General features: G+C 31.6%; 1 protein-coding gene across 3 annotated transcripts; it reads right to left on the minus strand.

The window, feature by feature from the left end:
* Positions 1-1,553: 1,553 nt before the first annotated feature.
* On the minus strand, positions 1,554-5,599 carry LOC111316215 (putative inactive receptor kinase At4g23740). 3 transcript variants are annotated; one of them, XM_089765707.1, is made up of 5 exons: positions 5,438-5,599; positions 4,949-5,023; positions 3,792-4,380; positions 3,096-3,692; positions 1,777-2,582 (listed from the first exon to the last, which is right to left on the minus strand). In XM_089765707.1, exons 3-5 carry the CDS (start codon positions 4,315-4,317, stop codon positions 1,924-1,926), a joined length of 1,782 nt encoding a protein of 593 aa, XP_089621833.1. In that variant the 5' UTR covers positions 4,318-4,380; positions 4,949-5,023; positions 5,438-5,599; the 3' UTR covers positions 1,777-1,923. The 3 variants fall into 3 exon arrangements, with proteins under 3 accessions (XP_089621832.1, XP_022773967.2, XP_089621833.1); XM_089765706.1 differs by having other exon boundaries at positions 1,554-2,582; positions 3,096-4,380; positions 5,438-5,572; XM_022918232.2 differs by lacking the exons at positions 4,949-5,023; positions 5,438-5,599 and having other exon boundaries at positions 1,554-2,582; positions 3,096-4,481.
* Positions 5,600-11,433: the final 5,834 nt, after the last annotated feature.

Consider the following 11,433-nt stretch of genomic DNA (forward strand, 5'->3'; position numbering starts at 1 on the left):
TTATTTTAATAAGGTTGTTTTTTATACAAAAGTTAAGAAAATATACAAAAATGTTATTTTTAACAAAAATGAGTGGCGCAAAAAAATTTAAAATTACAGCCTAACATGATTTTTTTTTTTTTTGCCTTTTATATAGTCAACCTTAGATCAATTTGAAATATATTAAAAAAAAAAAGAGTATAGTCAATAGTGTTCAAAAAAAGAAAATTATTTCATTTTCAAACATTTCAAAAATAAAATATGGACAAAAAAATGAAAAAAAAAGTATTACTATTAAAGTAAGTAAACAAATTTGATCAACATTTGAATACTCTTTATCATTTTTTTAGCTTCCTTTCAAATATAGGAAGATTATTTTTATAAGGCTATTTTTTATATAAAAATTAAGAAAGTAGCCGAAAAGGTTGGTTTTAACAAAAATGAATGGCCCAAGAAAATTTAAAATTACAACCTAAGATGATTTTTTTTTTTTTTTGCCTTGACCTAAGATCAATTTAAAATATAAAAAAATAAGAATAGTCAATAGTGTTCAAAAATAAAAAATTATTTCATTTTGAAACATTCCAAAAATAAAATACGGACAAAGAAAATGAAAAAAAAAGTATTACTATTAAAGTAAGTTAACAAATTTGATCAGCATTTAAATATTATGTATAATTTTTTTTTAGCTTCCTTTCAAAAACAAAAAAGTTATTTTTATAAGGTTGTTTTTTTATACAAGAGTTAAAAAAATAAATGAAACGTTTTTTTTTAACAAAATGAATAGCATAAAAAATTTAAAATTACGACTTAACATAATTTTTTTTTTACCTTTTACACAATCTACCTTAGAGTTATAAAGTATAAAATTTAAATTATTATTATTGTTTCAGAAAGAGGAAGGTTTACTTCCAATTATTAGCTAGATATTGAGAATTGGGCTAAGTCGAATGCGTCCAAGTTTTTGAAGGTCGGCAAAACAGGGCGCCAAGAGTCTAAAGCTCATTGCAAAACTCTCCCTAATAAGCTAAGCAAATGGTGCTGGGCAGACGTGGACTTCTGAAAGAATGGAATCCATTTTATAACTTTTTTGGTCATCTTTCCTCGTCCATTGGTTGGACTAAATATTTGAAGCGATGGGCAAACATTATTGTCCTTTTTTCATGCCTATTTATTGATTATTATGTGAGAAAAAACATATAAACTTTTCTTAAGAAGGGTCAGCACGAAAGTCGGCAGTGCGCAGGATTTGGAAGCCATCAATTGTACAAAACCACCAGCACCTTCAAATTGCTGCTTCCTGCTGACTGATGGAGATTGTTGACCGAAAAGGTTCCTGTTCATTTACCTCCGTCGCTGCTCAGCTTAGGACTACTTTCAATTGAATCTAATGGGATAATGAGCTGAAACCATTGATTATGGAGGATTTTGGAATATAAATGTAATGACTCCAATTTCATGAAAATTTACGAGAATTTGTTATAATATATGTATATGTAATATATTTTGTAAGATAAAATTATAAAATTTAAAGATTAAAATGAATAACTCCACGAAAGCGAGATGAGTGCTAATATCCAAAACCAAAAATCACCAGAATAGTATACCTTATCCATCTTTGATGGACATGCACAAGTACCGGGCACCCTGGCCCAAACCATTGATAAGGAAATCAATAAACTTCATTGAGCAAAAAAATTAAAGCCCACATGCTTTAACAGTTAATTCACGAGTCCTGACTATTTAAATGATACGATAGCCAAGGACCCATGTTGACTTTGAACATTGCTAGATCAGGGTAGCTAAATTAATTATGACACCAAATTTTATCACAGAAGTATATAGTACATAAACAACTTAAATAATCAAAAACCACCCTTTTGCCTGTTCCATAAGAAATTATAAAATTTTTAAAAACTATTAGTAATTCATAAGACAAGAATCTCACTCTGGAACAGATGAGGAGGACGCTGCTTCGGCCGCATGTGGGATTGGGATTGAAGCTGAGGTTTCAGAGGATGGTTGGCTTCCAGGATGTGCTCGCCAAATTTCCTCCACCAGTTTCACTAGTTCAGACATTTTTGGTCTCTGCTCTGGCATTCTCACCACACAACTCATCCCAATTTGTAGCATCTCCACCATTTCCTCCTCTATATTGGGATAGCGTAAAAGTTCTACATCAAACACTTCTGCAGTCCACTCTTCTCTAACTACAGAATGCACCCATCTCACCAAGTAAACGATCTCCTCGCCACCAATGGCATGTATTGGTGATTTTCCAGTCAAGAGCTCAAGTAACAAGACCCCAAAACTGTATACATCAGATGCTTGAGTTGCTTTCCTAGTGTCTGCAATTTCTGGTGCACGATAACCTGCTGCCTGCATTACATGTGGAGGCATTGGGCTCATCACTGCAGCCAAACCAATATCTGAGATACACCCATATCCTTCAGAGTTAAGGAAAATGTTGGATGCTTTTATGTTTCCATGAACGATTTTGCCACTGTTTTGTGAGTGGATATGAGCAATGCCTCTTGCAGCACCAATTGCAATTTTAAGCCTAGTTTCCCAGTCCGGAGGTCTCCAGCCTTCACCTCTTTTACCTGAAATATCAGAGATGCATCAAGATACAAGGTTTACATCTTCGCAAACTGTAATGATGGGACTTCGAGGAAATCATAAACTGAAATATAAATTGAGGATCAAGAAACAAAATGGAACTCTTGATTTAACACAGGCCTAAAGTGTTCTCTTATTGAATCATGACTCGTCACTTTGTATCCGATGTAGATAAGAGATACATTACATGACCCTGAAAATTTCTGAAATTTTGTTCTATCATTTATGTACTTCTTTTATGGCTTACAATCAGCAAATGACTCATCATTCTGTAGCGAACGTATGCTCCATTAGCAACAAGAAAATGGAAAAACCCTTAGAATTCGTTAATTTTCTAAAACATGGATGAAAAAACTGAGGCAGTGCAGAATGCAGATCTTACAGGAAGTAATAGAGGGAATGGCTAATATTTAGAAATTAACAGCCAGCAACATTGATATTTTGAGAGAATCAAGTAAGAACTGAGCTAAAGATTGAAATTATGCATATAAACCTACCATGTAGCAGAGCAGACACGCTTCCCAGGTCATAGTAATCATGAACCACAAGCTTCTCATCCTTTGAATAATAATATGCCCTAAGCGCAGAGACATTCTCATGCCTGATAACCCCAATCACCTCCATCTGTTGCTCAAACTCTCGTTTTGCTGAGGTTACCTCCTTCAACCTCTTCACTGCCACTGTGGTTGCATCCTCCAAGGCTGCTTTGTACGTTACTCCAAATGTACCCTTCCCAAGCACCTCGGCAGATGCTCTCAACAAGTCCTCCAAGTCAAATGCAAGATTACAACCCTCGAAGAAGACAAGCCCGTTATTCTTATCATGATTCTCAGAAGCCTTTTTCTTCGAAGAGACCTCTTTTCTTTGGGACTTTGCTGGAATTCCTGGTTCCTTTTGTCTCTTAGACTGACAGCAGATCACCAAAAGGGCAATTAGCACGAACAGCACAACGCAGCCACCAATTACAATCCCCAAGAGTGCAGATTGACTAAGTTTTTTGGCTTTCTTTGATGGTTGAGCATTGGGAGACTGGCCTGGACGAGCAGGAGGAAGGGCATTTTCTGATGAAAGATTATTACCAAAAAAAGCCCAACCTGGAAATCGTTCAAGGGACTTAGGAACAATTCCTGTGAGATTATTATGGGATAAATCAAGCTGTTGCAAACTAGGGATATTGAGATCAGGAATATCACCTGAAAGTGAGTTATTTGACAGATTCAAAGCTGTGAGGTGAGTTAATTTTGATACCGAAAGAGGAATGCTTCCATTGAAGCCATTGTTTGAAAGATTAACGATGGTAAGATTGTTCCAAACCGAGAAATCAGGCAACGGGCCAAAAAACGTGTTAAAGTGAAGATCAAGGATGGTCAAGTTCTTGAGTTCACCAAAATCAGAAGGGAATGAGCTCGAAATTGCATTTGAATCAAGACTTAAAATCTGAAGAGCTGATAAACGACTGAGAGTGTCAGATGGAATAGTGCCACGAAGTCCCATTCCAGACAAACGCAGGGCTATAACTCTTGAATGGTCACTATTGCATGTCACTCCTGTCCAGCTGTTGCATACAGAGGTTTCCTTGCTCCAGTTGAGAGATGGTGAATGATGAATATTTTCAAAGAAATCTAGTAATGTTTGTTTATCCTCAACTGGGTCAGCAAAGATGGATGAGAAAATTGCCCCCACCAAGAAAATGAACAAGAGGTTCATTTTCTTGCCCATTTTCGCAGCAGCCTCAAAATCCCAACAATTCAACCAAAATCACAGTAAATGAGGGCATCTTTTCTGCAAATTATGGCCACATCCACATGAATTTGTTTGACCAAGCAAATCAGAGTCAGAAACGCAATCATTAAAGAAACTGTTACTGAGCTATCAATAGTTACAATAGAAAAGTTTGTTAAAAACTTCTATAAAAACTATTGACTTAAATGACTTGATTTTAGGCGGAAATTTGTCAAAAGCAGCCGCTTTAGGGCCATTAGGTTCTGTCATTTGTTGACTTTTCTTTTTCTACCTTTCTCTGTTTGGTTACCATGAAATATCTCAAAACATAACAACGAAGGGGATCTTTAATTCAAACTTAGCAAATCCCATGTTATGAAATTAAAACCCGTTTAGCTTACTATACAGTTCACCACTTAGCACCCAAACACAGCTACTTGATTCAGTTGCGGTTCCCATATTTTTCAAGATGCAAGCTTTAAGCAATTTACTACAAGTGGTCAAAACCATAATAACATTGAAAAAGTTTTTCTCCACTATTTTCTTGACAGCCACAGAGTTACCATTCAAACACCAAAAAAAAAAAAAAAAAGCTCCTTTAGTAATCAAAATCGTAAAACACACTTACTTTCAGAGAACCCAGATCAAATGAAACTCGGCAAAGATCCAGAAATACCAAATATAAGAACTCTGCAGTTAAACCCTGGAACATTGAAAAAGAAGCAAAGGAGAAGACAGAAGAAGAATCAGGCACATTCTTCAAGAATCAGACAAGAGTTACGGAGCTAGCAAACGAGTTCATGATGGCAATGATAATGATGATGATAGATTTATGAGCTGTTCTTGCTCGAGAGAGCAGCATCACATGCAAGAAAAAGAAAACAAAAAAAAAAACTACTACTCCTTTAGATAATCATTTGAGAGAAGAAAAACTCCCCACATATTAATATAAGTAGCACTTTTTTATAGCGCAGGACTAGGAAAGCCATGTGGAGACAAAGAAAGAATGGGAAAACCGATTCGAAACGAAAGCTTTAAAAACCTAAACAAAAATTTATAATTTTCCAAACAAGTAACGATTTCATTTTATTAAAAATTGATATCCAACAAATTCAACCTCTATTTTTATCCCAAACTGCAGACTCGTAGAAAAGATGGAGCTGCTGTGGAGTATACTGTAATGTACTGTACGTAGCAGTCCATGCATGGATTTCTCTCTCAAGTGTTTTCTTCTGCCATTGATGAATGCTTTTAGAATATTTGGTACTGTTTTTGGGATGATCAAAAGAAACTTGAATTAAGAATTTACTATTGTTAAAAGGAAAAAAAATGGAATTAATAACTGTGAGGAAGAATTAATTGGACTATTGGAGGGGCGGTGATGAGGTGACATAAGGTGAAGGTGTTATGACGTTCTAAAGGAAATTTACAAAACTTTATGATTACATCTCTGGCAATACGAATGAACCAAAAACATATGATGCCCCAGTGCTACTCGCTGTCTTGACACGCGCAGTGTTATTATAGATTAGATAATGAAATATTAGACCATTTGCCAATGTTGTCGTGATGATTCTTTTTATTTATAAGATTTTATTTGATAAATGTTTTTATTGTTTATAAAAATAATAAAAAAAAACCTAATACAATAACAAAAAGCAAAAAGTAAAAATTTTGAGGTAAAATTTGGGGGTGATATTATTTCTTTTACCATGTATTTTTATTTTTGAATATTCTTGGTAATCATAGTATAAAATATATAATTGGTTATATATGATGGGTATAACCCATGAGAAAAAGGACGACGAAGTCTTGGTCTCTTAAGAGTTTTTTAACCATTAAATCAAGGAATTAAAAATATATTTTATTATTCTTTTGTAAAATGATAAGATAGAATTTAAATTTGTACTTTATTTTTTAAAAAAATTTATTACTTGAAGATAAAAAGAATTGTAGGTATTAAAATAAAATTTAAATTTATTAGATATATATTTTAAAATAATTATATAAATTAATTAAATTAATTTTTTATTTTATTTTTATTTTTATTTTGTTATAAGAAAAATATACAAAATTATTTTGTTAAAAAAAATGTAATAAAACAGAAATTTCATAAAATTTTGCAGGCAAGGTTGTTTTCTAAATCTACGGTAAAAGAAAAGCATTTATAATAGTATTATGTTGACTGTGACCATTAAGTATTAGATATTAATAAATGCATAGAAATACGAAACGGTTTGACATTAACAAACTCTTCCTCATGAATAAAAAAATTAAATTTCTTTTATTAAGAAATTAAAAATGGAAGGTGACCTAACAAATTTGAATTTATCGTAATTTGAGATAGGGACGCTAGCGACACGCTCTAGATTTAGACGTTGACTCCGGATTCGGTAGTGTGGGCTATTATTAAAACAAAGCGGGAACCAATTTAAGAGCGCCAAAGCCCAATCTCACAGCTGAGATGACAGCAGTAGCCACTACCAACTCCTTACCCCCCCCCCCCCCCCCCCCACGTGATGTTGCCCATCCAACTTATTTGTCTTACCCCACGAACCATCATTGCGCTAAAATAATTTGGAGTTTTATAATTTTTAAAATATAAAAAATAAAAATTTTAGTAAAAATACAAAAAAAAAAAAGAAATAGGAGGATCATAGAGTCAAATTGATTTATACGTGCAAATTTGATTAAAGAATGATATTGAAAATATAAAAATGATATAATTAAAACTTTTAATATAAATTATATATAAATTTAATAAAAATAAAAAATATATTTTATATATTTTATATTTATAAAATTTATGATACATAAATTTTATATCAAATATAATATGAATATCTAAATTATTAATATTTTATATAATATGAATACTTTATGACATAAAATATTTTATATATTTCATATCTATATATATAGATATCAAATTTATCCATATTTTGGTTTAAATTCTCAAGTTTTTATTGAGTTCACAAGTAGAAACCTGATTTCTTTTCTGGGCCTAAGCTTACTATTTTTGTTTCATTTTTTTATTTTAGTTTGATATTTATTTAGTTTTATAATATTAATTAGACAATAATATTAATTTATTAATTAAACAAAAAATATAAAATATAAAAAATAAAAACAAAGGGTAAAGAGCTGGTGCTTGGGTGTCATGAACGGCACCACTGGCACCTCCCACCCTTGTAAGGCCCTGTGCAAACCTTGTGCCCTAAGACACCATGCCCTAGCACCACCCACTCCCTGACCAAGTACCTATAACACCCCCTACCCATAACCCCTGGCATCCTTATAGCACCATACCTTACATGTCTAACTACTTGTTCACCATCAGCCACCACACATTCCCTAAGCTAGCTTTATAAAGCCTGGCTAAAAAAGAGGACTCAAGAGGACCTAAGAGGAAAAGTCGAAAAAAAACCCTGTAAAAAAATAAACCAAGATATTTCAATAGAAAAACCATTGTCAAAACATAAAAAAAAAAAAAAAAACAAAAAACCAAGCAAAGAAAAATCAAATATTCCCTTGAGGATGGGGAACCCAGTGCCATCAAGAAAAATAAAAAAACATTAAAAAAAACACAAGCCAGAAAGTAAAAAAAAAAAAAAATTTAGCCGAAAAAGGTCAATCTAAGCTATTTAGGATTCTTTTTTGTGAAAATGATGGCTAGATTTGAAAAGAGGGAAGTGAACGGAGTTTGTTGGTGAGTTTTGAGCTTCTTCGACTATTGTTGATAACAAAGAACACGGCAGCCATCGCGACAGACAGCTACCGACTCCTAGGTCTATTTGAGAAAAAGGGAAATAGATCTCTAGAGGTTTTTTTTTTGTGAAGAATGGTTGAAATGAACTAAAAAAAATTTGAGTTTATATATAAATTGCCTAAAGCCAAAATGATGCTATTTGAGGAAGGGCTAAAACGACGTTGTTTTTAGGCTTAAGGATTCACGTGCCAATCCTGACTAGATTGGGGATTTGTGCAACTGACTCACGAATCACCTTTGCCCCAAACTCGGACTAGTTCGATTGAACAATTATTGAACCATAAGTCCAACATAACCGTTGAACCGCCTGATGTTGACTGGATCATTAATCAATCTGTTTCAGGTATTTTTTAATTTTTTTGAATTATTTTTTTTATATATTATTTTTATTACTTTGAGTTTTATTATTAATATTTATGCATGATAAAATTTTAAATTTGTTAGAATAAATTTTTGTTGTTTTTATAATAATAATTAATAAATAAATAAAAATAAATAATGAGTATATAGTTAAAATTTTTGATAATTTTGTTAATTTTAAAATAAACCTTACAAAATAATAATAATAAATAATAAAAAATGTAAGAGAAGAAAATTTTTATCCGACGATAAGATTTAAAGATACTCCGAGTAGTAATACCTATGAAATCTCTAGATGAAAATTTTTTTAAAAAATATTACCAGTGTATTGGAGTATTTTTAAAAAGTTTTCAATATAATAAAAAATTTTCTTTTTTTACTAAAAAATAGTAAATGAAAATTAAATAATTTGTTAAAAATAAAGTGATAAAATAAAAATAAGAAAAAGTTATCATACTACTTGGCTCATAGCAAAGTTGGATCCTATTAAGTATATCTTCAAAAAGCCTTCATTGATAGAAAAAATAACGCGGTGGCAAGTTATACTTTCAGAATATAATATTGTTTGTGTGACTCCGAAGGCTATTAAAGAGAATACAATAGTCGAGTTCCTCACCAATCATGCAGCCGAAGATTATGAGCCAATGAAAATGAATTTTCTTGATGAAGATGTGATAGTCATTGAAGAAAATGAACCTATTGAGAAATCTTGGAGAATGTATTTTGATGGAGCTACTAATGCTTTGGGTTATAGTATTGGAGCAATTTTAATATCTCCCAATGGATACTATTATCCTATCATGGCTAGATAGAATTTTAATTGCATAAACAATGTGGTTAAATACGAGGCTGTGTTATAGGTCTGTAAGTAGTAATTAAAAAAAAGATCAAAGTGCTAGATGGGTTTGGAGATTCATCCTGGCTATCTATCAGTTACAAGGTGAATGGGAAATAAAAGATTCTAAGTTGATCTAGTACCATAAATACATCTCTGAGTTGGTCAAATAATTTAAAAAAATTCAGTTTGAACATCTGTCTAGAGAGGAAAACTAAATTATCAATGTATTAGCTACTCTAGTTACAATGATCAAAATAGATACAAATACTGAGATCTAACCCATTAAACTAGACATGAAGAATATACCAAAACATGCTCAGGTATCGAAAAAAAAGTTAATGAGAAGCCATGGTATCATGACATTATGTAATACATCAAAAATCAGTAATACCCAAAACATGCAATAAAAATGATAAAAAGACTATTAGAAGATTGATTATGAATTTCTTCTTTGATGGAGATGTATTCTATAAAAAGAGTTAAGATCGAATACTTTTAAGATGTGTGAGTGCAATTAAAGTAAAAAAGATTATTGAATAAATACATGATAAAATTTATAGCACACATGCAAATGGTCATATAATGGCCAAACAAATCATAAGAGCTGGTTATTATTGGTTGACAATAAATGGTGATTGTATTGATTATACCAGAAGATGCCATTAGTGTTAGATTTATGTTGACAAGATTCACCCTCTACCTTCAGCATTGCACATTTTGGCTCTTTTATGGCTGTTCTTTATGTGGGGCATGGATGTCATTAGTCCCATCACTCCCAAAGCTTCGAATGGACATAGATTCATCTTTGTGATGATTGATTACTTCACGAAATGGGTAAAAGCTATATCATATGCTAGCGTGACCTAATCCATGGCATACAAGTTCATAAAAAAGAGATAATATGCAGATATGAGCTTTCAAAAATAATTACTTTTTATAATGCCAAAAACTTAAACAACAAAATAATGAATGAAATGTGCACGTAGTTCAAGATCTATTGTCATAATTTCGTACTGTATCGTTCAAAAATAAATGGGATAGTAGAAGCTATAAACAAGAATATCAAAAGAATCTTAAAAAAATGACTGATACTTACAAATATTGGTATGAAAAGTTACCTTTAGCCTTGTATGCTTATAGAACATCAGTCTGAACATCTATTGGGGTCACCCTATTCTTTTTGGTTTATGGAATGGAAGCTATGTTGTTAGTTGAAGTGAAAATTCTTTTGTTGAGAGTCCTAACAGAAGTAGAGTTAGAGGAAGTAGAATATGTTTGAAATCGCTACGAGTAGTTGAACTTCATTGAAAAAAAGAGACTTACAGTGCTTTTTCATAGTCAATTATATCAGAAGAAGATGATAAAACACATGATGAAAAGATTCATCCTCATCGTTTTAGAGAAGAAGACTTAGTGTTGAAAATGATCCTTCTGAATTAACATGATAATAAAAAAAAAATGGACACCAAATTAGAGGGCCCGTATGTGATGAAAAAGGCCTTTTTTGATGGGGTATTGATTTTGGTAAAAATAGATGAAAATAATTTACCCACTCCAATAAATTCAGATGCTATAAAAAATATTTTACTTTAAAAAAAAGTTTTAAAAAATGACATATGTAAATTGAAAACCTGAAAAAAACGGCTTAAATGTGAAGGAAAAACATCATCAAAAGATAACCTTATAACATAGGGACAAGTGTAGACGAACACTGAAGAATCAAATAAGTCATTTGATTCAATTTTTAAAAAAAAATCTAGGAATATTTGGTTCATGACTATCTTGTAATCATTGTTTGGGTACCTTTTTTTTAACCCAAGCACTTTTATTGATATGCACTTATTTTCAGTCTAATGAAGTATACTTTCTTTATTTAAAAAATAACGCTTATCTATTTTTTCATCTCATTTGATATCTTTGTTCACTTTACAAATGAATAAGAAAAATGTGTAATTGTATTTTATTAATCTTAAACTTAAAATGATGAAAAAAATGAAGATCTTAGCATTACCTTTTTTAAAAGTTGATAAAGATAGATAAAAAAGGATGAGAAAAGCATGACAAGATATTGATGTTGCATATTTCTAAAAAAAATAATGTTGAAAAAAAATACAATAGTCAAACGTTAAGAACAGATTGGTCATAT

The sequence above is a fragment of the Durio zibethinus genome, chromosome 9, assembly GCF_047325235.1.
Source record: "Durio zibethinus cultivar Kanyao isolate XHJ-2024 chromosome 9, ASM4732523v1, whole genome shotgun sequence".
In the NCBI taxonomy this organism is placed as follows: domain Eukaryota; kingdom Viridiplantae; phylum Streptophyta; class Magnoliopsida; order Malvales; family Malvaceae; genus Durio; species Durio zibethinus.